Consider the following 25,567-nt stretch of genomic DNA (forward strand, 5'->3'; position numbering starts at 1 on the left):
GCAGGAACCAAGAGTGTGTAATGGATGTGATACATGCCAAGAACGATAGGCCAATTGGTCGTCTAGGGTCACACCCAGATTCCTCGCAGTCCGAGTCGGGGTCTTATCAATGTGTACTGTCCCGTCTAAATAAACAGTTAAAGTAAAGTTTGCCAACCACACTTATAAAGTATTGCTTTAACATCTAGTGACTCAGTTAATATGGACGCTGTGCTGTACCATTTCAAAACTATTTCAGCCAAACTATTCAACATGAGCCTGTGCTGCAAAAACGCACCAGACTGCTATTATAACTTGACCTTTAGTGTTTCCATCTCTGAAAGCATTCAACAGTAGTCCACCTCCTCCACAGTGCCCGCCTCGTCATAGCTAGTCTATTGGTATTTGAGGGGGCCCTCCTGGTCTCCTCTGAAAGAATACAGAGATTGCAGTTTAGTTTTGTCATGTTCTTCTGAGTAAGAGCTGTGTGATCAATAATACATGTATTCAGAAGAGTGCCTGAGGGGGCGTGAGGTGAGGCTGCTGAGTGAGGACTACAGGCAGCACTGCTCAACGCTGCAAAAACAACTATTTAAGGTGTTTTTAATGTATTATTCTGTGTGCATATTGTATTTCTCCATGTGTGTATGTGTTTTAGAGAGAGAGAGAGAGAGAGAGAGAGAGAAAGAGAGAGTATTTTGGATGTGTGTATGCTGCCATTTACCTTTATGCAACTGCCAGATGTTGGTGGTGGGGTGTAGTGTAATGAAGCCAGTCGAGCCAGGAGAAGCAAGCAGTAATGGATGCAGGTCTTTTCCCATCTTCTCGGTGCCTCTGTATGACTTGGGACTGAAGAGACCAAGTCCCAATGAAGGCTGACTATGCTCCTTGTACAATGACAGCAGCAATAACCCTTCAACCAACACATTAGAGTCTCGGTTTGTGTATTTTCAAACAGAGAGTGATCTTCAGGAGAGAGTGGGTGTTCATAATAATCCTAGGACTATTCCCAGTGCAACAGTAGCACCATGACAAGCCAGGCAATGGCACAACTGGGAAAAACAATGTATGGTTGTTGATGACAGTGTAGCTCTAGTTTGCATCCAAATGATTAAACTGAAATTCATTTCCCACAAATCCTTTCTAGTTTTTTGAAGACATTAACTGAAGTTCATTGTTCGATATGCAGCTACCTTATGTAATTGTTGTTGCAAAAATTATTGTCTTGATTGTTAAATGTGTAGATACAGTACACTGCACGTCCTTCTAATCAACGTCTTACTTCATTGAACCATTTTGTTCAAATCATTTGTTTTATTTTGACAGATGTTTGGAACATAAGCAGTTTCTTAGGAATTTGGTGAGGCGTGCCCCTTTCTGACCAAACTCTAGATAAACTTATAGCCATTTAGGAACCCTTTTTACTCCCAAGAGCTCCCCCACAGGCTCATCTCACAGCTCATTTGAAAGGTCTGATCCCTCAATGAAGTGCTTTGGATTTGGTCACTTTTCGCAGTCAATATTCAAATGATGTGAGAGAGATTTAGCCATCTGTGAACCTGGGGGTTCAGCTACAGGTAACCATATGAGGACATTTGAAACCATTTCAGTGTCATGAGCTTAGCAGCCCAGTAATGAATGTGGAGGACAGACCTAAATTATTCACATGTTCACTGCCTTTTTTTAATCTACAACGACTCCTTTTATAGGCTGCATTTCACTTTTTTTCCACGTCTTTCCTTCTCTGTTACATATTATTTTTTACTTGGAAGCCAAAGATAGTTTCATTCACACCAAAAAAGAAAACTTAAATCTTGAATATTTGAAGACAGTGGCCGGTGGGCCTAAGTTCTTGAAGCTGGCTTGATGAGATACTGGATGATTGCACCACTGGACTCTTTTCACGTGCATCTCTTAAATTATTTGTGCTGGCTTGGCCCTCTTGGTTTGAAGCTCTTTTGTCTTCATGGGTTTAATGCTGATAACACCATGGATTAACCTCTGAGAGGGAGGCAGGATTCACATTTCCCCAAACGCTACCATGGTGTCAATGAAGGACACGTGGCTGTCCCCATTCACATTCCTATTCAAGCAGCAGGGAGAAAAAGTGTTCCTCTCCACAGATGCTCTCGTGTGGAAATCCCATGTAGATGCACATATGATACATTGTCAAAGCTGTTCTTAGAGCCAAAAATCCAGGCAGTCTGTCCTTCTGTGCAACAGACTGAAGGCGAGTGGAGGGAACAAGGTCTAGGGAGCAAGGTTACAAGGTTAAGGACCTCGTTGGGGGAAAGGGGAGAAAACTGGGATATGGTGGGACGTGGAGAGAAGGGGGGGAGCGCAGAGGGAAGAGGGGGGGGGGGTGCACGGAGCGTTGACCGGGGGATGGGGGAACGAGGATCTGATATCCTTAACTTTCTTGTCAAAGAAGTTGGTGAAATCGTCAGGGAGAAGGGAGGAGTTGGGAGTAGGAGGTGGGGGCTGGAGTAGTGAAGAGAAGGTTTCAAAAAGTTTTTTAGGATTGGAAGCAGAGGTTAGGATTTTAGAGCAGAAGTAAGCAGGTTATGTAGCAGATAGGGAGGAGGAGAATGTGGAAAGAAGAGATTGGAAATTAAGAAGGTCCTCTGGGAGTCTGCCTTTTCTCCATTCATGCTCAGCTATTCTCAGGCTCTGTCTATCAGTACACACTGAGTCTGACAGCCACGGGCTGGGCGTGCAGGCCTGGAGGTGAGGGGGCAGAGATTGTCCAGAGAGGAGGAAAGAGTAGAGAGGAGAAGATCAGTGGCAGTATCAGAGGGTAGGAGAGAGAAGGATTCAGGGGCTGGGAGGGCAGAGGTAACGGCAGAGGAAAGGTCAGTAGGGGAGAGCGAGCGGAGGAGGCTACGGGTAGTAACCATGTGGGTAGGAGGAGGAGTTAAAGGAGGGAGAGGGAGTAGGACATGAAATAGTGGTCAGAGAGATGGAGGGGAGTGACAGAGAGGTTAGGGGTGGAACAGTGTCTAGTGAAGATGAGATCCAGCTGTTTGCCGGCTCTGTGAATAGGAGAAGAAGAGAGGTGAGGATCGAAGGAGGAGAGGAAACTGAAGAGGTTCCAATTTCTCACTCTGGATGTTAAAGTTGCCGAGAAGGATGAGTGCGGACCCATCATCAGTGAAGTGCGAAACTAGTGTATCAAGCTCCTCTAGGAACTCACCAAGAGGGCCTGGTGGACGATACACAACAGCAATGGTGAGCTTGATTGGATATGTGACAGAAACAGCATGGAATTCAAACGAGGGTGGGGAAAACTGGAATAGAGAAGAGAGAGTATTTCCATTTGGGGGAAATGAGCAGGCCAGTACCACCACCTCGCCTCACAGCTCTGGGAGTGTGGGAGAAAGAGTACACATCTGACAGGGCTGTCGGTGTGGCAGTGTTCTCTGGAGTGATCCATGTCTCGGTGAGAGCAAGAAAGCTGAGGGAGAGCGAGGATGCTGAGAAACACTGCTTTGGGCACCGCCAACTGGCAATTCCAAAGTCCCCCTGTCATCACTTGCTCACTATGAGTTGAGACAGTAGAATAGATGAGGTTAGAGGGGTTACGGAGTCTGGGGGTGACCCAATGTCTGCGTGACCCCCGGAGAGGGAACACAACAGGAATAGGATGCAAGCACACAGTGATGACAGAACAGGTACAGAAGTAAATGTAGACGTACAAATTTCCTGACAGTCTTTCTTGACAAAGTCGCTCTTGAATAAGTTGCCTTCAGTCTCACGCCGGAGGGAGCTGTCGCCGACTAGGGCAGCAGTGTTTAAGGCCTGTCCCTGTCTAGGGCAGCAGTGTTTAAGGCCTGTCCCTGTCTAGGGCAGCAGTGTTTAAGGCCTGTCTCTGTCTAGGGCAGCATTGTTTAAGGCCTGTCTCTGTCTAGGGCAGCAGTGTTTAAGGCCTGTCCCTGTCTAGGGCAGCAGTGTTTAAGGCCTGTCTCTGTCTAGGGCAGCATTGTTTAAGGCCTGTCTCTGTCTAGGGCAGCAGTGTTTAAGGCCTGTCTCTGTCTAGGGCAGTAGTGTTTAAGGCCTGTCTCTGTCTAGGGCAGTAGTGTTTAAGGCCTGTCTCTGTCTAGGGCAGTAGTGTTTAAGGCCTGTCTCTGTCTAGGGCAGCAGTGTTTAAGGCCTGTCTCTGTCTAGGGCAGTAGTGTTTAAGGCCTGTCTCTGTCTAGGGCAGTAGTGTTTAAGGCCTGTTGCCGCTGATTGCTAATCATTTACCAGGAGAGTAGACCACTTCCCCAGGGCAGTCACCAGGGCAATCAGTCTATCTCAGGCAGAAACTAATGGCGCGTTCCAGGCAACCCGTAACTCGTGTTTTTCCTACCTCCTACACGTGAAAATGCTCTGGAATGGCAGTCAAACCCGTAACTTCCCACCCGTCAACTCGTACAGATCAATGTACTCCCAGTTGCGCTCTCTGACGTCACACAGCCCTCTAAGCAAGATGGCAGCCCCATGGGTATGGCGACAAAGATAACTTTAGGGCAACGTAAAGTAAATTTGTACGTTGTAATCAAAATAATACAAACGATTATGCACTACAACCTGCTATGTGTATGTAATGATGCCCACATATGTTGGCAAGAGATAGCTAGTGCTAGCTAGCTAACATTAAGGTAAACCTGAACGTGACCATGCAAACAGCGAAAAGTCGAGGATGTCAATAAATAAAATGTAACGTACAATTTCTTAGCATAGCGAAATTAGGCATACAATGTTTAGCTTGTCAGTTCTGACAATGTGCCAAATCTCAAGCTTTTACCATATCGGTTTGTTTACATTTATCCAGAATGCCACACAATCAGACAGTTTGCCTGGAACGCTATGAAGTCGTGAGTCGTGACTTGAAGTCGTAACTTACGAGCTCAAAATCCTATCTGGAACGCGGCATAACTCTCACAATAGAATTGACTATCAAAGCAGCTTCACACCGACACTGAGAACTTAGCACTACCTATTAGAGTAAGAAAATTATACTTAGTAAATTCTAGTTCAGTCTGTAGATCCAAGTCCCTTCCAGAAGTTAAAAGCAATCTGGAGATGATATAGGCCTGTGCTTGATTTTATACACCTGTGGCAATGGGATTGAATGAAACACCTGCATTCAATGATTAAGAGGTGTGTCCCTATACCTTTGTCCCTATACTGTAGTGTTCAGTATCTATAGAATGAAACAGCCAATCTTCTCACTGATGGTCGCATTTGCTAATGTAAGTAATGGAAACGCATCAGTTGCTTTAAGCTTTTAATTTGGCTAATAATAATCAAATAATAATATGCAGCTATGGTTATAGGGATTAGTGAACGTATTTTCTTCCTCAATGAATTGTTTGATAAATTTGTATAAAAATAGGGTGATAAAGGTTTAGAATTATTCTCATCCACTGATTTTGTTAGATAGGAGAATCTCAATGCTGCTGCTGCTGGTGTGTGTGCGGGTGTGCGTGCGTGTGCGAGTGTGTATGCGAGTGTGTGTGCGCGCGTGTGTGTGTGTGTGTGCGGTGATGATAAGTCAGAACTCTTTGTTGTTCACTCCTGATGACCACGGTCTGGGCAGCCTGGAGAAAAAAGGCAAGACAACTTTTTATTTTATTTTATCAGTATGATAATAATAAATTCTATTTTTATAGCACTTTTCATAACCCATAAAAATGCAGCTCAAAGTGCTTCACAAAAAACAAATGACATGCACAGTGACTGCTTCACAAAAAATGAGCATAAAAACAAGAATAGAGTGCCAGTAGTAATATAAAATGAGATGGAAGATAAAATGTGTTACAAAATTAAGAAATCAAGTAAAATACAACATTTTAAAGTGAAGTGCAGCAGTAAGCAAGTGCACGATCATCCTCAATAATTTTGTTGTGTATTGTAGTTCCACATAGCTTTTGTTGTGTAGGCTATTGTATCCTCCAGGCAGACAGTAGGCTTCCAAGGCCCAAGGCAGACGGGAATTCCCTTCACCTCCTATAATATCATTGAATCATTGCAAACAGTAATTGCCCTTGTATGCCCTTTTGATATTACCTGGGACACAAGTAATTCCGTTCACATCCTTTAATATAATTAGCCTACACAGTGCCAAATTTCAAAATAAAGTTATAAAAAAAAGAAATCAAGTAAATTACACCATTTTAAAAAGATGTGCAGCAGTAGTCAAGTGACAAGTGACTTCAGTAGGCTAGTCCATATGGCACTTATGTCTTGTTTGTGCTATGCACTATATGTATGTTACTGTATTATAATGATATATATTTCTATGTGGCAGCCTTTATGTCCAATACACATTTCCATAGGGACAAATAAAGAAATCTTGAATCTTCATTCAACAAGTTATATTGTCAATAAGTTATATTATTAATAACTCAGTGAAAAAGGACCTCTGCACATTACCCATAATCCTCTTTTTGTGCAAAAGAAACAATGATGAAAGTATGTGGCTCCATTGAAACACTGTGAACTGAAATAGGATGCTGATTAATACTTGTCTGTAACAGTGACATGCCATGAAAGCACATACATAGAAAGATGTATAATTATGTAAGTTATTGATGCCCACAGAGGTTTTGAACATAACAGGGATCCAATGGTGGCCAGTAATCCTAACTACCAAATCCTAACTACCAAATACCTCTCTTTAATTGTGGTGTCATGACAGGATAATTACCACCATCATCAGAGAATGGTAAAAGAAAAAAACTGATTACATAACATCTCTGGTTGGAAACATCAGCTACAGTATACTGGCCTAGCAGTGAGGCATGCAGTCTACTGCTAGCGGGCTGCAATTTGTGACAATGATCATGAGGCTCATTGTGAATCATGTGGAGATGTCACCTCATTGAGATTGATTGACACCAATAACCTGCTCACCACAGCATAGCAATCACAGATGCTAATGGCTTGCCCTTCAATGAACATTATATCTCCATGACATTATACAACGGTTACATAATCAGGAAACATTTATGGGATAAATACCTACTATTTCGGTGTCTTAAAGTAGTAGTAAAGGGAAAAATCAAGTTTAGCCCTGTTTTAAGGTTACTTATGATCATATACAATGGTTCAGATCAAAAAGTTGACAAAACTAGCACTTTTGAGAAAGTCTGATAATTGCTCTACCACCGTTTTTGTCGCGGGCAGTGGCTAGTTGCAAAACTAGAATGGAGAAGTAAGACGCCTCCTTCCCTCCACTAGTCTGGGGGTCCACCTTGGGCAAGTGGTAGTACCCCCTAGCCCCCCTACCTGGGGTTACAGGAAAAAAAAACCAATGAAATTACAAACTAATGGAAGAGAGACCCGGCCCGGAGGAAGCCCGGGGCCCTCGTCTGGAGCCAGGCCCAGACGGAGGGCCCGCATGCGAGCGCCTGGTGGCCGGGCTTACCACGGAGCCCGGCCGGGCCCAGCCCGAATAAGCCACGTGGAAGCACCATCTCCTCCTCCATCGTCCCGTGGACCCACCACCCGCGGGAGAAATTGTCGGGGTCGGGTGCGCTGCCAACTAGGTGGCGGTGAAGGCGGGGGACACCGACGGACCGGACCCGGGCGGCAAAGGCTGGCTCTGGGGACATGGAACGTGACCTCGCTGGGGGGGAAGGAGCCGGAGCTTGTGAGGGAGGTGGAGCGATACCAATTACACCTGGTGGGGCTAACCTCCACGCACAGCACCGGCGCCGGAACCAAACTCCTGGATAGGGGTTGGACCCTGTTCTTCTCCGGAGTTGCTCACGGTATGAGGCGCAAGGCAGGTGTGGCTATACTAGCTAGCCCCCAGCTGAGCGCCTCTGTGCTGGAGTTCACCCCAGTGGACGAGAGGGTCGCCTCCCTGCGCCTTAGGACTGTGGGGGGGGGGACTCTGACTGTGGTTTGTGCTTATGCACCGAACAGCAGTTCAGAGTACTCAGCCTTCCTGCAGACCATGAGTGGAGTCCTTTTGGGGGCTCCTGCAGGGGACTCCAGTGTCCTACTGGGGGACTTCAATGCACACGTAGGCAATGATGGAGAAACTTGGAGGGGCGTGATTGGGAGGCATGGCCACCACGATCTGAACCCGAGTGGTGTTCTGTTGTTGGACTTCTGTGCTAGTCACGGTTTGTCCATAACAAACACCATGTTCGAACACAAGGATGCCCACAAGTACACCTGGCATCAGAACACCTTAGGCCGAAGGTCGATGATCGATTTCGTTATCGTATCATCTGATCTGAGGCCATGCGTTTTGGACACTCGGGTAAAGAGAGGGGCAGAGCTGTCCACTGATCACCATCTGGTGGTGAGCTGGTTTCGATGGCGGGGGAAACTTCTGGACAGACCTGGAAAACCCAAGCGTGTAGTGAGGGTGAACTGGGAACGTCTGGAGGAAGAGCCTGTCCGGAGAGATTTCAATTGCCACCTCCGGCGGAGCTTCTCAGGCATCCCTGTGGAGGTTGGGGACATCGAGCATGAGTGGTCGGTGTTCAAAGCCTCCATTGCTGAAGCTGCGGCTGGGAGCTGTGGCCTGAGGGCCATAGGTACCTCAAGGGGCGGTAACCCTCGGACACCGTGGTGGACAGCGGTGGTGAGGGAAGCCGTCCGACTGAAGAAGGAGGCCTTCCGGGTTATGTTAGCCCGGGAGACCCCAGAAACAGTTGCAGGGTATCGACTGGCCCGGAGGGCTGCGGCTTTGGCCGTGACCAAGGCAAAGCAGCGGGTGTGGGAGGAGTTCGGAGAAACCATGGAGAAGGACTTTCGGTCGGCACCAAAGTGTTTCTGGAAGACCATCAGACACCTCAGGAAGGGAAAGCGGGGGACCATCCAAGCTGTATACAGCAAGGAGGGGACACTGCTGACCTCAACTGAGGAGGTTGTTGAGCGTTGGAAGGAGCACTTTGAGGAACTCCTGAACCCGACTAATCCACCCTCTACGATCGAGGCAGAGCCGGAAGATGATGGGGGGTCGTCAATGTCCTTGGAGGAGGTCACTGAGGTAGTCAAACAACTCCACAGTGGCAGAGCCCCAGGGACTGATGAGATCCGTCCAGAAATGCTGAAGGCGCTGGGTGTAGAGGGGCTGTCTTGGTTGACACGCCTCTGTAACACTGCGTGGAAGTCTGGGTCAGTGCCGAAGGAGTGGCAGACTGGGGTGGTGGTCCCAATATTCAAAAAAGGGGACCAGAGGGTGTGTGCGAATTATAGAGGCATCACATTACTCAGCCTCCCAGGGAAAGTTTACTCCAAGGTGCTGGAAAGGAGGGTCCGGCCGATAGTCGAACCTCAGATCGAAGAGGAACAATGCGGATTTCGTCCTGGTCGTGGAACTACCGACCAGCTCTTCACTCTCGCAAGGATCTTGGAGGGGGCTTGGGAGTTTGCCCAACCTGTCTACATGTGTTTTGTGGACTTGGAGAAGGCTTACGACCGGGTCCCCCGAGAGGTCTTGTGGAGAGTTATGCGGGAGTATGGGGTGAGGGGGTCCCTACTTAGGGCCATCCAATCCCTGTACACCCAGAGCGAGAGCTGTGTCCGGGTCCTCGGCAGTAAGTCGTCTGCCTTTCCGGTGGGTGTTGGCCTCCGCCAGGGCTGCGCTTTGTCACCAATCCTGTTTGTGATTTTCATGGACAGGATATCGAGGCGTAGCCGGGGGGAGGTGGGTTTGCAGTTCGGTGAGCTGGGGATCACGTCACTGCTTTTTGCAGATGATGTGGTCCTGATGGCATCAGCTGCCTGCGACCTCCAGCACTCTCTGGATAGGTTCGCAACTGAGTGTGAAGCGGCTGGGATGAGAATAAGCACTTCTAAATCTGAGGCCATGGTTCTCAGCAGGAAACCGGTGGCCTGTCCGCTCCGAGTAGGAAATGAGTCCTTACCCCAAGTGAAGGAGTTCAAGTATCTGGGGGTCTTGTTCACGAGTGAGGGAACCATGGAGAGGGAGTTTGGCCGGAGAATCGGAGCAGCTGGTGCGGTTCTGCAGTCGCTATACCGCACTGTTGTGACGAAAAGAGAGCTGAGCCAAAAGGCAAAGCTCTCGATCTACCGGTCTATCTTCGTCCCCACCCTCACCTATGGTCATGAAGGATGGGTCATGACCGAAAGAACGAGATCACGGATACAAGCGGCCGAAATGAGTTTTCTCCGGAGGGTGGCTGGGGTCTCCCTGAGAGATCGGGTGAGAAGTTCAGTCATCCGGGAGAGACTCGGAGTAGAGCCGCTGCTCCTTTGCGTCGAAAGGAGCCAGTTGAGGTGGTTCGGGCATCTAGTGAGGATGCCTCCTGGGCGCCTCCCTAGGGAGGTGTTCCAGGCGTGTCCAGCTGGGAGGAGGCCGCGGGGTAGACCCAGGACCAGGTGGCGGGACTACATCTCCGCACTGGCCTGTGAGCGGCTAAAGATTCCCCAGGCAGAGCTGGTTGATGCTGCTAGGGAAAGGGATGTCTGGGGCTCCCTGCTGGAGCTGCTGCCTCCGCGACCCGACCCTGGATAAGCGGATGAAGATGATGATGATGATGACCGTTTTTGTCATACAATGGATGTGGGTGGGCACCTTGAAAAATCATTCAAAAAAACATGTTAAACTCTCAATTTCAAATGATGAGAATACTTGCACAATTTCATATGTATGTATATACAGTATGTATATGTATTTGAATTTTACTCTTGAATCCAGTCGTAGTAGTATCAGTTTTTTAGACGTGCTGGTCATGATAGAAGGTGATGTGATACAAACAGACTTATTCCGCAAGCCTACTGACAAAAACACCTTACTGCGCGGGGATAGCTTCCACCCCACGCACCTCATCAGAAGTCTTCCCATCATCCAGTTTCACAGGGCAAGAAGGGTCTGTTGCTCAGTTAGTCTTTATGCAAGACAGGCCACCGATCTTTCTAACCGTTTCAGTGAACGGAGATACAGAAAGGAATGGATAGACACAGCTGCTGAACGCTTTAGCACCTCTACACAGACTGACGCTCCACAACCGAGAGCTACAAACCTCTCCAGTCCAGCCGCCTTTGTGCTTTACCACCTACTCACCAGTCGGCTTTGAATTTCAAAACATACTGAGAAAACACTGTCACATTATTCAGACCCCAAATTCAAGTCCATTTACGAGGTACCCCTCAGACTTGTTTTTAAGCGCCCACCCAACCTGAGAGATCAATTAGTCCCACACACCAGAGAGAAAACGCACGTTTCTAGATGATATCCCAGAAGGGAATTACAGGTGTGGCAACTGTGCGCAGTGCGGTTATACGGTCAAAAGCCAGACTTACACGCACCCACATAGTGGTAAGGCACTCAACATATGCAGTGTTATCACGTGTAACACGCCCTATGTCATTCACCTAATCAAGTGTCCCTGTGGTCTTGCTTACGTAGTCTGTACCTCCAGACCCTTACGCACCAGGATTAGCGAGCACAGGAGCAACATCAGATGTGCAGCTGAATGCAACCCAGTGGCTGCTCACTTCAAGAAGGCTGGCCACAACATCTGCACTTTCAGATATACAGGGATAGAGAAGGTTAATAAACCCCCTAGAGGAGGCGACCATAAACGCCTACTACTGCAGCGAGAGACTTATTATAGTCACATGTTAAACACAATGTCTTCCTGCGGGATGAACTGAGACTTTGACATAAAACCTTTTCTGTAGGCTGGTTTATTTTTATTTTCATTTTTGATATTTCTCAAGCTCATGTTTGTTTCCTCTCTACTGTTATACTATCTGTCTGCTGAACATGTGTACATGAATTTCAGAATAACTATGTTTGCACTATAATTATTGATGTGCTATTTAAATACTTTTACAGTACGATACTAATGCCCATACTAGAGCCTCTTGACATTTTACTGAGTAGGCCTATGGAGGCAATGATTATTTATACTGTGTTGTTCATGTCCTTTAGGGTGAGGATGCCCTCTTGTGTATAGAGTTTGTATGTTTCACTTAATTGGTGACACACCCATGTTACCCCTGTATATATACCCCTCCCCCCACACCTGTTCAGCACTGCACCTTGAAGCAGGCCTTACAGCTGAAACGTTGTGCTAATAAACTCACGTTGGGAGCTTTATACAGTGTGGGACTACACCCCAAACCTCATTCTATACCCCAAACCTCATTCTATACCCCAAACCTCCACATGTTCATCCTTTCACTCCAACCTTTACCCCTTGTCTTATAGATCAGATCCTATTCCAACCCCAACCCATATTCTAACCCCAACCCACACTAGGGACTGGAAGAAGGACACCAAAACCCACCCGCCGATCTCCACTGCACAAGTAGAGTAGTGCCATAACTACCATTAATGTTATGGAAGCTGCTGCTAGTTGTTGTGAGCTCATGAGCTAACTGGCTATCCCGCTCTCATTGTGCTGGATTAGCATTGGAAGCATTGGAACTGATGTGTCCAGGTGACAAGACCCATCTTTATTTATCAGACATTATTTCATGTCATTTCAATTCACAGCTATTTCAGTGGCATGACTACACTCTTAGATGTCTCTGTAATTTAGCTGCACAGTACTGTAAAAACTTACAGTACTATACCACATTTCTTCATTACAGTAAAATACTTTAGTTTATATTGCATTATGGGTAATCTTGATTAGGCGGGAATCGTTTACAGTATATTTTAGTCTTGCTGTAACCTTGCTGTAACCTGCCTGTAATAAGCCATGGCAATAATACAGGATTGCTGTAAAATAGCAGATGTCGTCACGTCAGATCACCTGCTCGCGCTCACACACAACAGTGGCCACCGTGGAGAGCCAGACTGCACGTAGGATTTCTAGAGCGGTACGTTATAGGTATATTATTATATGTTTTTCCTGCAAACTTTAACCATAACATTTTAGGATGTAAGCTCTAATCTAGCTATTGCAATATCGTTTGTGTCTAGGGGATGAGACTGCAACGTTAGCCAGCTTGCAGTCTCAAACCAAGTCTTAGAATGATTCTAACGTTAGCCAGCTAGCTAACTTAGTACTCGGTACTCGGTGCGTTAGGTGTGTAGTCTTAAATTAGCTAGCTGACGTTAATATATGTCACAAAATGTGTACCTTTAGCTTGCTAGCTACGGTAGAGTTGTTGCTTTTGTCAAGTTTCCACCACTGACAACGTTAGTGAGTGATTTGGGGTTAGAGAGATCGGCTGTTGGGTTTGATTCTTAGCACGCTAGCGTTGTCATGTAGTTTTTCGACATACTAGAGCATGGTGCATATTCCTTGTAGGCTAAGTTGAAAACTGCATGGCAATAAACACATTTTAATTATAAAGAAGCGCGTAAAACGGCATTATCAATCCGTGTGCTCCAGCGCCTTATTACTTTATGTTCCTCAACGCATTACGTCCAGCGTGTCGGGACGCCTGACCAGTTGAAGCGCGACGAGGCTCTCTCTCATCTTACCAAAGTGTTATGTCTTGCCCGAGTAACCTATTATCTCAACTGATACTCTACTAAAGTACTCTTATACGAAGTCAGACGGAGACGGATTCCAACGTGATGGTGGCTGTTCATTTATTTGACTACTGAAAAATCAGAATACACGTCACCTTGAATTTGGTAGTACCAGTATAAGCCCACTAGGTGGCAGTAACAGCTGTAGCGAATACATGACACAAAGGTCTACCGTTTAAGAATAAAGTAAGCACTCTATTATTGTTGGCTAGACGGTATTATCGGTAATACCACCGTGTAAATTATTTTAAACACTTACCAATTATGTATTGGGCAGAAATGCATGGAAAAGGCAAAAGTAGGTTTAATATCATCTCATATCAGCACGGTCAGCAAGCATAACCTAATTTTAACTCACAGAACCCCCCCCCCCCCCCCCCCACACACACACACCCTCTCCCTCCAGTGTTCAATAAACTGTGGTGATGTGTTATGTACTGGATTAGAATAATTGAATCACATTTTATTTCCTTACAGCTCTACAAGTGCACCTGTCCAGTCTTCTGCAAGTATTAGCCATAATAATACAGTTTTTATATTTTGTTTTACTACTGAATTATCTCTCACCATTTCTCTCTTGCGCTCTCTGTCCATCTCTCTCAGTACTATGCCTAACAGTCTGTGTCCTACTTGTCTGTGTATTTGTCTTTGTTACAGCGTGTGATGTGAGCACTGCAGCTGTCCTATCAGTGTCGAACGCCGAAATCCAATTCAGCCGGAGTCATCAGCTTTTCAACGTCAGTGTTGCATGTGTTCACCACACATGTAAAAGTACATAGGAATGTGGCCAATTATTCCTTTGCGTGTGGTGTACCTGAGTGCCCTTCAGTCTTGACTTCCATTGTAGACCAGTGAGAGCCTGCTGAAAAACTGCAGCTAGCTCAATGCTGGAAAGATCAGTGAAACGATGGTCTCTATGTCCAAAATGCAAATCCAGTCTAAGGTCCAAAATGTTTTAAGTGAATCCCATAAAAAATGTATTTATTGTTTTTTACTGTTCATTTTAAAAGAAAATTAAATCTAAATTATTATATATACACACTAAGAAAACGAATGAAATGTTAATTGTTTCTAAACTATTTTAATAAATATTTTTTATTAAGAATATTGTTTGGATTGCCTTTTGATTAATGTTATTCTGATGTGTAGTAATATTACACTATTAGTAACTGGAGAATATTACAGAATTTAAATAGTATGTCATTAGTAATCATTATTAACTATTAGTAATTGTTTTATTTGTAATATTTTGTAGCAGTACCAATAGTAATATGACTGGGAATTACAGTACAATACAATATTATAAAATACAGTAGGAATAGAGAAAATACAGTAAAAATAGACAAAATACAGTACTATAGGCTACTGTTTTGAAGTCATACAGTATTGTTCAATGTACTGTAAATTACATTACAGTAGTATTACAGTAGTGTCTTGTAAATTGAAATACAGCAACTTGCTGGCAACCGTGCTGCCAGTAATTTACTGTAAATTTACAAGGAAATCATTAACAGTGTAGCTTCTGTCCTACCAGTCCTGAACAGAAAAAAGCCAGCCACACACATAAGCCAGGCTTGACCTGGCCTGGTTAAAATGTAAGTACTTAACCCAGACTAACAAAAATGGACACTGAAAGCTTGCTTTCGATTTCAAGTCCATGAATAATGTAATCATGTCCATCATTAAACCATTTGCTACAAGAACGTTCCCTCAATACCTGGCGAGGCTGTAGCCTCTGGAACAGTGGGTGATCTAAAGGTTACTAAAATAAATACATAATAAATAAGTAAAATCTGGACTTTTATTTATAAAACAAGTTCTATATTTCTGGCATGTGGAAAAATGAATATAGAACTATGTTTTTTCTTCAAGTGAATGAAGGCGATTAAATGGTTTAGTCACAGCAGTAACTAACTCATTTAATCAGTTTCATTTCTCTACATGTTGTTTAATCTGAAGTCCTTGTAGTCTTTTGTCTTTGTGTCTACTGTGGTTTATATGGTTTTAATAGGTTTACTATTTCTGTTAAGTATTTTATTTTTGTGCATTTATTTGTTTCGTAAAGTTAGATTATGGGGCCATCTGGTGGACTCATTTTGTTAATGTTAATTTAAGGTTTTTTCGTAATGAATAGCCACTATACACATTTTCTAAATTCCTAACATGCTCACACTTGCTATATTAAAGTGGCATTTGACTCCAGGCATGTCATCAATAGGCTATAGGTTCTTCCAACATCCTCAAATGTCTAAAATCACAGAGGGCTATAACTTGGCTTTGCTTTGCTTGCAGAACCTCTGTGTTCCAAAATGTTTGTTTGCAGCGAGAACTGTTCTAAACAAGATGAGGCTACTTGGTTCGTGTCGCCTTTTAGGCGACCACAGCGAGGCTGCTATCCGCCCTGCGGGGGCCAGTCTAATGAATAGAGCTGAATTACTCTGCAGTTTCCCGGGGAGACGCACAAGTAAACAATAGTCTGCGCAACCAAAGCAGCCCACAACAGACGCGCAGACTGATTGGCGGCATGCACACACGATAGCCTTCATCGTGCAAACGGCAGTGTAAAGTTGAATTAATGCATTAGTCAAAAATAAATGATCGGGTCTTACGACTGCTTTTGACATTGACTTGGCTCAGTAAGAATGGATTTGAAAAGCAATGTTAGACGCGCAACTTCAGCTGGCTATCGCTTGCCAGACAAACCTGCTGCGACTTTAATGTCCCAGTCGTCCGTATCCGTTAGCAAACCCTCACGTAAGACACCCAACACCGCGGACAGCAAGGACCGGAATCCCGACACCAGTGACCCTGTCAAACAGGACCAAGTGTGGCGGGAATTCGTGCGCGCAGAGATGAAAGGAGTCAAGGAATGGTAGGACTGTTTGGATCAAGTGCGCATGGCAGACTTAATTATGATCCACTTAGGCCTGTCCAATATCTGTCTGTAAAAGCAGTTGATTGATATGTGTTTTAGCGAAAACATGTTTGGACTTTCTGTATTAGGCCTTTACTGACATGACTTCTGACCTTCTCATCCAGGCAGAAGAATTGGAGTTTTCTCAAGAACTATGAGCAGCTGGTAAGAAAATAACTAGGCAAGGATACTAGGCCAATGCTTGTATATTTATTTCACATAGCCTAGTTATATACTAATATTCAACGGGGCGTGTGGCAGTAGGCTACTGCTTGGTGCATTATTTATTTATGTAGGCCTATTTGTTTGTTTAACATACCTATTTATTTTGTTGTTTAAACTTAGCAACAATGGCATTTCTGTAAGGATACTAATTATTCTGCCAATAATTAGGCTGTGTTGCATTTGTTATCTAATTGGCTATTCTCATTTGTTTTAATACATTAGGCTACATCCACACCGTAGCTCTTCCTTTGATTTGCAAATTAGTTTATTGACATGCTGACAACAGTAGGCCTACAAAAGTGGATATTTAGCTAATCTCTTTCTGCAGGGTGAATCCAGGCCCGAGACCCCTTTACCCAGCCGCGTGCCTCTGTACTCTGACAGCCTCCCCAATACCACCAATCAGACGTTTGGAAGTCGACTCTGTACCCAGCTTGGTAGGGAGCTGATGAGAATGGATAAGCTACTGCTGAGCGGAAGTCATCACAAGTGCAAACAACGCCCAGATATGCTGTCCTGTTAAAATGCTGTCTCCTTCACCCGAGACAAACATTAGGCTACTATTCTGAATCTAGGTATAAATCCTGTTTTTCATCATTGCCAATTGGCTTCGCAAACTGTTCATCATGTTCTGTAAGCTTACTGTCAATGTTTTTTAATGTTGATTAGGTAACTGTAACTGTAAACAAGACTTTAATTATGGGATGCATCATTTGTTTTACCTTTTGAATTGCCAAAAATGTTCCAGGCCAGAAGTGATGCCACACCTAACCAGTGATATTAAACATATTAAACGCAACTAAACCAACTATTTGTCATCTTGTGTTTGGATCAGAACTCCTGAAGTAGCCTATTGAACAATGACAATAGATTTAGGCCAAGGTTCACTGTGGAACTGTTTAGATCTTGAGTTGCAGCTATCATGAGACCCTTCACAGGTTTTGTCATCTCAAGACAAACTGCCATTAATTCATTTTTACATTAGGCTACTCCTCAGAACAGTTTCAGGATGATAGCTGAATTATTATTCCAAGCAGGGGTAAGCTTGCTTTGTTCATACGGCGCACACAACTTCAAATTATATAAGCTACATTATATAGAAGCCATATGAAATCTACGGAAGGCGCACAGGTTCAAAAAACAAACAAACTGCGCTGATGTGTGCGGAAGTGGAAATTTGAAAGTCTTTGGCCAGCAAGTAAACTACGAGCTGCTGCAACTTGGCGTGAGCGTACGGAGAAGGTTCAGACATTTCCATTGTAACGAAATGGAATCAGATATGCTACTTCATGTCGCTAACTTCAGCACGCTGTTTGTTTGCATGGTTCTGAAGTTTCCGCAAATATTTGTTTTGATTCGAGCGAAATCGACGACGGGAGTCAGTTTGAATAGTCTTATCCTGGAGTTAACAGGGTAGGCTACTGCAACTAATAATTATGCAGTGATTGCATTTAATGCATTGACATTGGTATTCTTACTTAGCTGTAGTCCTATCCACGCGAATAGACTAATCAAGTTGTGTCTTAGCAGCCAGTAGTAGTAGGTGGTCTACTGTATGCTGAAAGCAAACACTGTTTTTCCACATTGTAACCCAATTAATTGGGTTACAATGTTACAACCCTTAAGGTGCACATCATCACAGCGGAACAGATGCATCATTGGGGCAACTTTTGATAAAGTAGTAGCCTATTCTTTGAAATTAACAATGGAATATCACCATACCACTGTATTTTTTAGACAGTTAAGTTATCCAGATGTGTTGGGTGTCACTGCCCACTGTATCAGATAATCAGACAGGGAACTCAGATATTTGGGACAGACATGTTTTGTGTGTAATGTGTCTTTTTGTGTGTGTGACAAATCAGAAATCATAGGCTAGTGAAAAACAACATAGTGCCATAAAGGGCCTCAGTTCCCCTGTCCGGATGCTGTAATGTGGCCAGAATATAAAGTATATTATTAGGTTTGTGGCTCACTCAGGAAGTCTAATGAGACTGATGACACCCCGTTCTCTGATCCTCCGTGTGCTGATAGGGCTCATTCATTCACATGCATGGAACAGTTTGGTACAGACCTGTTCTGGTAGCCTGGGCGACCAACCTATCTCACAAGTTTACATTCTCTCTTACATGACTGATGTGAGCTTGGCAGGCTGATTAACCAATATACAACTCGAAAATCGAGTTGAAAATCGAAAATATGGATACTCTGTTCTAGTTTACGGTAGAAATGTGCGTGTGCCATGATGTTACTGCAGCCAGGTACCCACCAAATCATAACATACAGCAGCATGTTGCTTTAGTCCACCATTTCAGCGCGTCTTGCTGGTCATTCATTGAGATGCAAAGCATTGGTCGTTCTTCAAAAGAATAATTTACTCATCTTTAATTTTTCAGATTCATAGTGTTTGTATCCTATCAGATGTATTATGACTACCCACCCCCCACCTACCTGGAGTACCCCATCCTCATCGCTCAGGGTCAGTAGGTGCTCGGCCCTTTGGGGATCCTGTTGTGCTTCATACAAATGAGAAAAGGCTGTGACCCTGATTCAACACCACACTTACTGAATTTTAGTACAGTATGTCTTTTTTTCCACCACCAGTCTTCTGTTAATCTTGGTCATATGTGTTCCCAGATGTGATCCTTCTGCTGTTGATTCTACACTACAATGGCAGTCTGGGCCAGAGTCTGATCTACGCAGTCCTGTATCCTTCTATACTATCTGACTAATATTCTCAAACACACACATCTATTTTATTGAATTAACAAAATATACCCCCACCCCAACTCAGACACACAGTACCCAAGAGTGTGGGGGGTGCAGTTCATACCCATCCTTTATACTTTCTATATTTTAACAATATTTTAAAATGTTTTTATTCATTTTATCCACCAAAATTGATATGAAATAAGACATGTCCTGAAGTTAATGTGATCCTCTCTGTCAAAGAGTCAGTCCAAATGGTTGAGTAACAGACCTTAATGTGCCCCCATCAGGTTTGTGGGGGGTTGGCAGTTACTCACGGTGCAGAAGTGGATTATTGACCTGGCCATGGTGAGCGTTTACTACCTACTAAGTCAAAGTCAATTGGACTATGAGTAGATGAGCATATTTGTCAGTTCATCCGATCTTGATATGTCTGTAAATGTTCATGGATGTCATGAGGAATGTTTCATAAATGTGGACAGCTTAGAATAAACAATTGCATCTTGATTTGAGGTTAATTTCTGTGTTTAGAAACTAAACTGTACATTAACAACTCAAGGAATAACTCAATACTTATGGGTTTCCGACTGATGACGTACAATTACCAGGGCCCTATAATCAATGATCTAATCAATGAGCCACATTTAGTAATTGAGCAGTAAGCTGTTGGGGGGGGGCGTGGTTTGCGTGTAGGTCGTACTGGCGCTGAGGACAGGTCACGGCAGGGTGCGACTCTTAAACCTATACCCCACTCTGTCCTTGGTGGAAATTATCTGTTTTAGCTATAACCTTGTACAGAGCATCTCTCCCTATTCTATAGGGTAAATGTCTACTGTACCTTGTCCCTGCCTTAAAAAAAAACAAAAAAAAACTCTGTTCTTCCTCACCTCAGAGTCTGTGTACGTTCATCAGTGCCGGCAGCAAGTTTGCCCAGCTGCACTGTCTGTGGAAGTCCAAGGACTCGGGCCAGGTCAGCGCCCTCTCCTGGGCTATGGCCAGCTACACCTGTCTGGGTGAGAATCCTGCTCGCAAATCACTGAACAATTTCTCAGCACAAATTATGGACCGTTACCATTTAGAGTAATCAACTGTATGCAAGAGCAGTTTATCAAATACTGTGCAAGAATCATGGTTGGAGAATTGAAAATGCATGAGTATGATGGATATAAAGTATTGAAATAGATAGTGGGATAGTGACCCACCAGATCAAATTAAATCACTTTAAATAACCACGAGTAGGATTTGTCCATGAACTATGATTTAATTCTTATGTTTGTTAATGATTTATTTTAGCAAGAATTTTCACCACCACTGTGACCACTGGAGACCTGCAGGGTAAGTCTACCATCAGGGATGATCACAGCGCTCGTTTGGGTTATGGTAAATGGACTGCACTTATATAGCGCTTTTCCACCTTAGCGGCACTCAAAGCGCTTTACAATGGCCTCTCATTCACCCATTCACACACACATTCACACACCAATGGCGGTAGCTGCCATGCAAGGTGCTAACCTGCTCATTGGGAGCAATTTGGGGTTAGGAGTCTTGCTCAAGGACACTTCGACATGTGGACAGTCGGAGCTGGGATTCGAACCACTGACCCTTCGATCATTGAACGACCCACTCTACCAACTGAGCTACAGCCGCCCCTGGGTTGTTGTAGTTTCGTTGCTGTAGTTTAATCCACAAATTTGTTACTGTGTTCTTGTAGTCAAATAATTCTGATAGGATAATCTGACATGGTCCTGACTTGTTTCATTCCTTAAATCCACATTGTGTACGTATGTAACTGTCTAATATTCCTGCGGTCACTTCCTGGTCAGTTCTGGTTCGATTCATCGTGATGAGCCTGCTGAACCTGCTGGTGACGGCGACGGTGTTGTTCTACAGGAGAAGCTCCAAGAAGCAGGACTAGTTCTCCGCTGGGTAAACCAGGCATCCTGAGGTGTTACCACTGGCCTGGAAGCCAGACCTCATTGCCAAAACACTTTTTTGTTCTTGCGAGGAAGTCTAGCTTCCAGGATGTCACCATCTCCAACCCTCCAATGCTATTCTGTAACAAGCCTGAAGCTTTTTTTTTTTTCTAGTGTTTTTGTATTATTTTATAAATATATATTTTACCTCAACGTGAACATGACACTTGTTACATTCCAATAACTACCTTGCAACATGTTGAAATATACTATCAATGATAGGATATTGCATGAATCTGAACCTAGAATCTGCCTCAGGACACTGTATTTGACATTGGTAATGGTAATTTTCCCCCCAAAATGTTTGACTTTCAATAAACCAAAATAACCTTGGAAATAATGGAATTTTTCATGTCACTTCTGCCCTGGCATTTCTGATCAGTAATCACCATTCTGGTCGCTATATTGTCATAAAAAATATTTTCCTAGGACTTTGGTGTCAATTATATAAACTGCTATCCAACCACCATAAAAAAGTAGAGATATCCGTGATCTTCTTCTGCTTGAGGACACACAGCAGCGAACAGCCAAATGATCCAGGCCAGAAGGCACATCCATGTCTTTATTGTTGAACTGGTTATCATAGCTGTATTAGAGCAATATCAAACATGCAATCTGGATGCAGCGCCTTTAAATACAAAGTGGTCAAGGCAGTATAAATAATACAATGTGCACTGTATGTCGTCATGTAAAATATATACCATGTATATTTATTCATATATGTATAAAACTTGCTTTTTAGAAGCTTCTTGGTTAAACGAGAGCACTCAAAGCACACACCATCTCTCTCCACCTGTAATATGAGCCAGATACACACCACCAAAAGAGGATATTTTTACAAAAAAAGACATAAAAATTGCATGTTACTGTTCAATACTTCAGTTTGGGGGTTACACTTGCAACATTTTTTTTATTTTAACAACATAAGTAAATCGTTCAACTTCCCCTCTTGTTCCCAGGAATGATGAAAACAAAACTATTCTACCGGTGGATTTACCAAAGCCATGGAGGCAACAGCACTTAGTGAGGCTTTAGTAGCACAGGTCACATGCAAGGTTGTGAAGATGGTGAGGGAACAGGAAGGGGGGCCCTGATCAAGGAGGTTTGGATTGAAAATACAGTATACGTTTGTAGTCATACAATGCTCGTGTCTCGTCTAGTTCAACCAGATGTACATTCAACCAAAATGAGTCAAGCTAAGAGAAGGTGGTGCATAATGGTGCATCATTTGCATTCAAACGGTTGCAGTAAACATTTCCCTCACATCACGGTCATGTTGTTGGGTTAGTAAAGTCGATGGTGAGGATTTGCTAAAGATTATCTGGGGCAGCCAGCCTCGGAGTACCCAGACATCCTCTTACAGGACTGTTCTGTGGCTGTAGTGTTCTGCATCCATTATCTGTTCTAGATATGTTACTTATGCGCAATCATCTATGATGTATAAAAACAGTCTTTGCCTGAGGGGTCAGGCTGGCGGAGGGGTCAGTGTCTAGTTGTGTGATGTCCCTGTGCTCGCTGGTCCTTCTGGTTCAGGTGAGGTGACGGAGACGGTAAGTGCTTCAGTCACATCCCCACAACCCGCCCGTCCATTCTGAGTTTAGACAACGCTGTTCAGAGAGGAGGAAGCTGGGAGAACCAGCTCATTTCCCAAGCCCGATACCCATGAGCCTCTCTGTTCAGAGGCACACGCCATGCTCAGAACAGACATGCTAGTTTGCGTTGGCACATCAATCTCTCCGGAGTCCAGAAGTTGCATTGACTGGGAATAACTCAATGGTTCAATACAGGATCACAAAACGGTCATGTTGAAGGTAGATATAAAGTGAAGTGGATTCATAATTATTCTCAGGTAATATGCTAGTGGAGCTTTGTTTGTGATCAGTCTTTTGATTGCGTGCTAGAAGGAAAAACCCACCACCTTGAAGTTGCACCACACTCCCAAGTGAGGTTAACTGGAGAAAAAGAGAGAGAGAAAGGAGTAGTTAGTGTTTTCCTCAGTGGCAAATTATGATCCCAACATACACAATAATACTGTCCATAGCCGTGACATCAGTGTCATACCATGAGGGTAGGCATCTGACCTGAAACGCAAAGGAACCCTGCACCACAACATGCATTTCACCACATTGCATGCAGCTGTCGCGTTCACACACACACAAGCCATCACGAACCACAAAACATTGTCCGTGGGTGAATGTTTTATTGCAACGCGTCACTTGTAAACATGCACAAACAGTCATATTATGAACATAGACTTTTACACAGGGAAGAACAGCCGAAGTAAGCAAGCACACACGAACACAGAGCGTGGAAAGAGAAAGGTCATGATATGTGTCGATGTCCACTGTTGGAATCTTCTCGTCTCATCCTGAGGCGATCGGACCTGGGGGGCAGTGAGGTTAAAAGGTTACAGGTCACAGATGAGCCTGTTAAAGTCGCAATGAAATGAAAAAAGCATTCTGTCCCATTTTGGTTCACATAATTGGTCATAGTGTTCACCTATTCAACGTTAATTAGCTATAAGCACACAAGGCAGCGGTGTCGGCACCAAAGGTTGATGCGACAGGAGGAGAATGGAGGCCGGGGAGGGAGATAGTTGGCTCCGCCGAATTCACCAGGACCAGTCGTGAGTCCGTGAAACCCAAAAGCCTCATATTATAATTGCAGAAGCTTTCGGGAGTGAAATGTTTGCTGCAGAGGCGGGCACTAGCGGTGACAGACTCCACGGTAACACCATGGCTCTTCAAAAATGCTAACCATTTGCTTCTCATTTCAGCTTTACTCGGGAGTTGAAAGAAGGAGACCTTATCATCCCATTCCTGCTGGCATCCAGGAAGGATGCATTTTCGTTTAGTTTTATGCATAGGCATTGCTAACTAAGAAAAACTAGCTAATTCTAGACTGCTGGTTAAAACTAATTCTAGACTCAAGATTGAGCAGGAGAACCGAAGATTCAAATCCGTTCTAGCTTTATATAGTGTTAGGGCGGGGATATGCTAAGAACACCGCTCTACGTCATCAAGTACCGTTTTAAGCCCGCCCAGAAAATCCAGAAATCAAAACTCTGATTTTGGTTAACTGGGACTTTAAGACTGGTGAGCCTGGTACAGTAGTTCAATCTGTTACAGTAACAGAACATGTCTCCACTTGAGAGCAAAATCAAATCAAGTAAGAATTGTTGTAAACAAAACAGTAATGATGTCTTGGTGGGTCTATAATCATTCCTGAATTATTCTTGCTGTGTTTAACATCTGAATTTACAATGAGTTATATTTAACATACACTATATGGACAAAGGTATTGGGACACCTACACGTTACACCTACAGGAGCTTTTATGACATCCCATTCTAAATTCATAGGCATTAATATGGAGTCGGTCCCCCCTTTGCAGCTATAACAGCTTCCACTCTTCTAGGAAGGTTTTCTTCAAGATGTTGGAGTGTCTCTGTGGGAATTTTTGCCCACTGATGTCCATATAGTGTATGTCCAACACTTTGTTACAATTAATGCCAAGCAAGATGTGAGAGATGCGTCAAGTCATGAGGTAGGTCAGTGGTTAGAGCGTCTGACTAGTGAGTGAAAGATATCTGGTTTGAGACTGGCCCAGGGACACTAGTTCATATTTTAAGTCACTGTGGATAAACACATCTGTTAGACATTATTTTCCTAACCGCAGCAAAATGTGATAATAAATATGTTTGGGACTAATTATCTAATAATTTAGCGATGACTTAGCATTAACTACTCTTCCATCTCAGGAGTGCCCTGTGCTTGTTGGGCGTGGCAGCTGTGCTTGTTGGGCGTGGCAGCTAAGTCCTGTGCTTATTGGTCATGGCAGCTAAGCCCTGGCTTGTTGGGCGTGGCAGCTGTGCCCTGTGCTTGTTGGGCATGGCAGTGGATTCTTTCAAAGCAGCGCCCCGGCACAACATATCTGCTACAGCATGGCTGATGTGTGAAGACTTTTAATTTGTATCAGTTCCCTGTACATATTACAAATAAACCTACTTCAATCTGAACTGGAAATGATTTAATGGAGTCACTCTTACATGTGTATTAACCAATAATGTGAATTATGCACTTTGGTCACCTAGCCCAAAAATTAGACTCGTTTTTTTTTTCAATACCTGGAATTTGCAAGTAACATGTAACAGATCTACAGTATCAGAATGACTCATATTGTTTGAGAGTACATGCCAAGAGCAAGCAACTAGCTGTTCCACTACAACCAAACACACCACACACACACACACTCCAAACACACTGTCCAGGATTCAGACGGGTTCTACTGTACCCTATCTTTTCA

General features: G+C 44.0%; 2 protein-coding genes across 2 annotated transcripts; both read left to right on the top strand.

Annotated features, from left to right (window-relative positions):
- Positions 1 to 16,083: 16,083 nt before the first annotated feature.
- Positions 16,084 to 17,103, top strand: cimip5 (ciliary microtubule inner protein 5; the record flags this gene model as incomplete). Its single annotated transcript, XM_084450609.1, has 3 exons — positions 16,084 to 16,313; positions 16,481 to 16,520; positions 16,909 to 17,103. 3 exons carry the CDS (start codon positions 16,084 to 16,086, stop codon positions 17,101 to 17,103), a joined length of 465 nt encoding a protein of 154 aa, XP_084306735.1.
- A 675-nt stretch (positions 17,104 to 17,778) lies between these two features.
- slc66a3 (solute carrier family 66 member 3) lies at positions 17,779 to 21,550 on the top strand. Its single transcript, XM_084450648.1, has 7 exons — positions 17,779 to 17,993; positions 18,977 to 19,059; positions 19,218 to 19,287; positions 19,580 to 19,637; positions 20,182 to 20,302; positions 20,583 to 20,624; positions 21,113 to 21,550. Exons 1-7 carry the CDS (start codon positions 17,848 to 17,850, stop codon positions 21,202 to 21,204), a joined length of 612 nt encoding a protein of 203 aa, XP_084306774.1. The 5' UTR covers positions 17,779 to 17,847; the 3' UTR covers positions 21,205 to 21,550.
- The last annotated feature ends 4,017 nt before the right edge of the window (positions 21,551 to 25,567 follow it).

The sequence above is a fragment of the Borostomias antarcticus genome (genome assembly GCF_949987555.1).
Source record: "Borostomias antarcticus genome assembly, chromosome: 16".
Classification (NCBI taxonomy): domain Eukaryota; kingdom Metazoa; phylum Chordata; class Actinopteri; order Stomiiformes; family Stomiidae; genus Borostomias; species Borostomias antarcticus.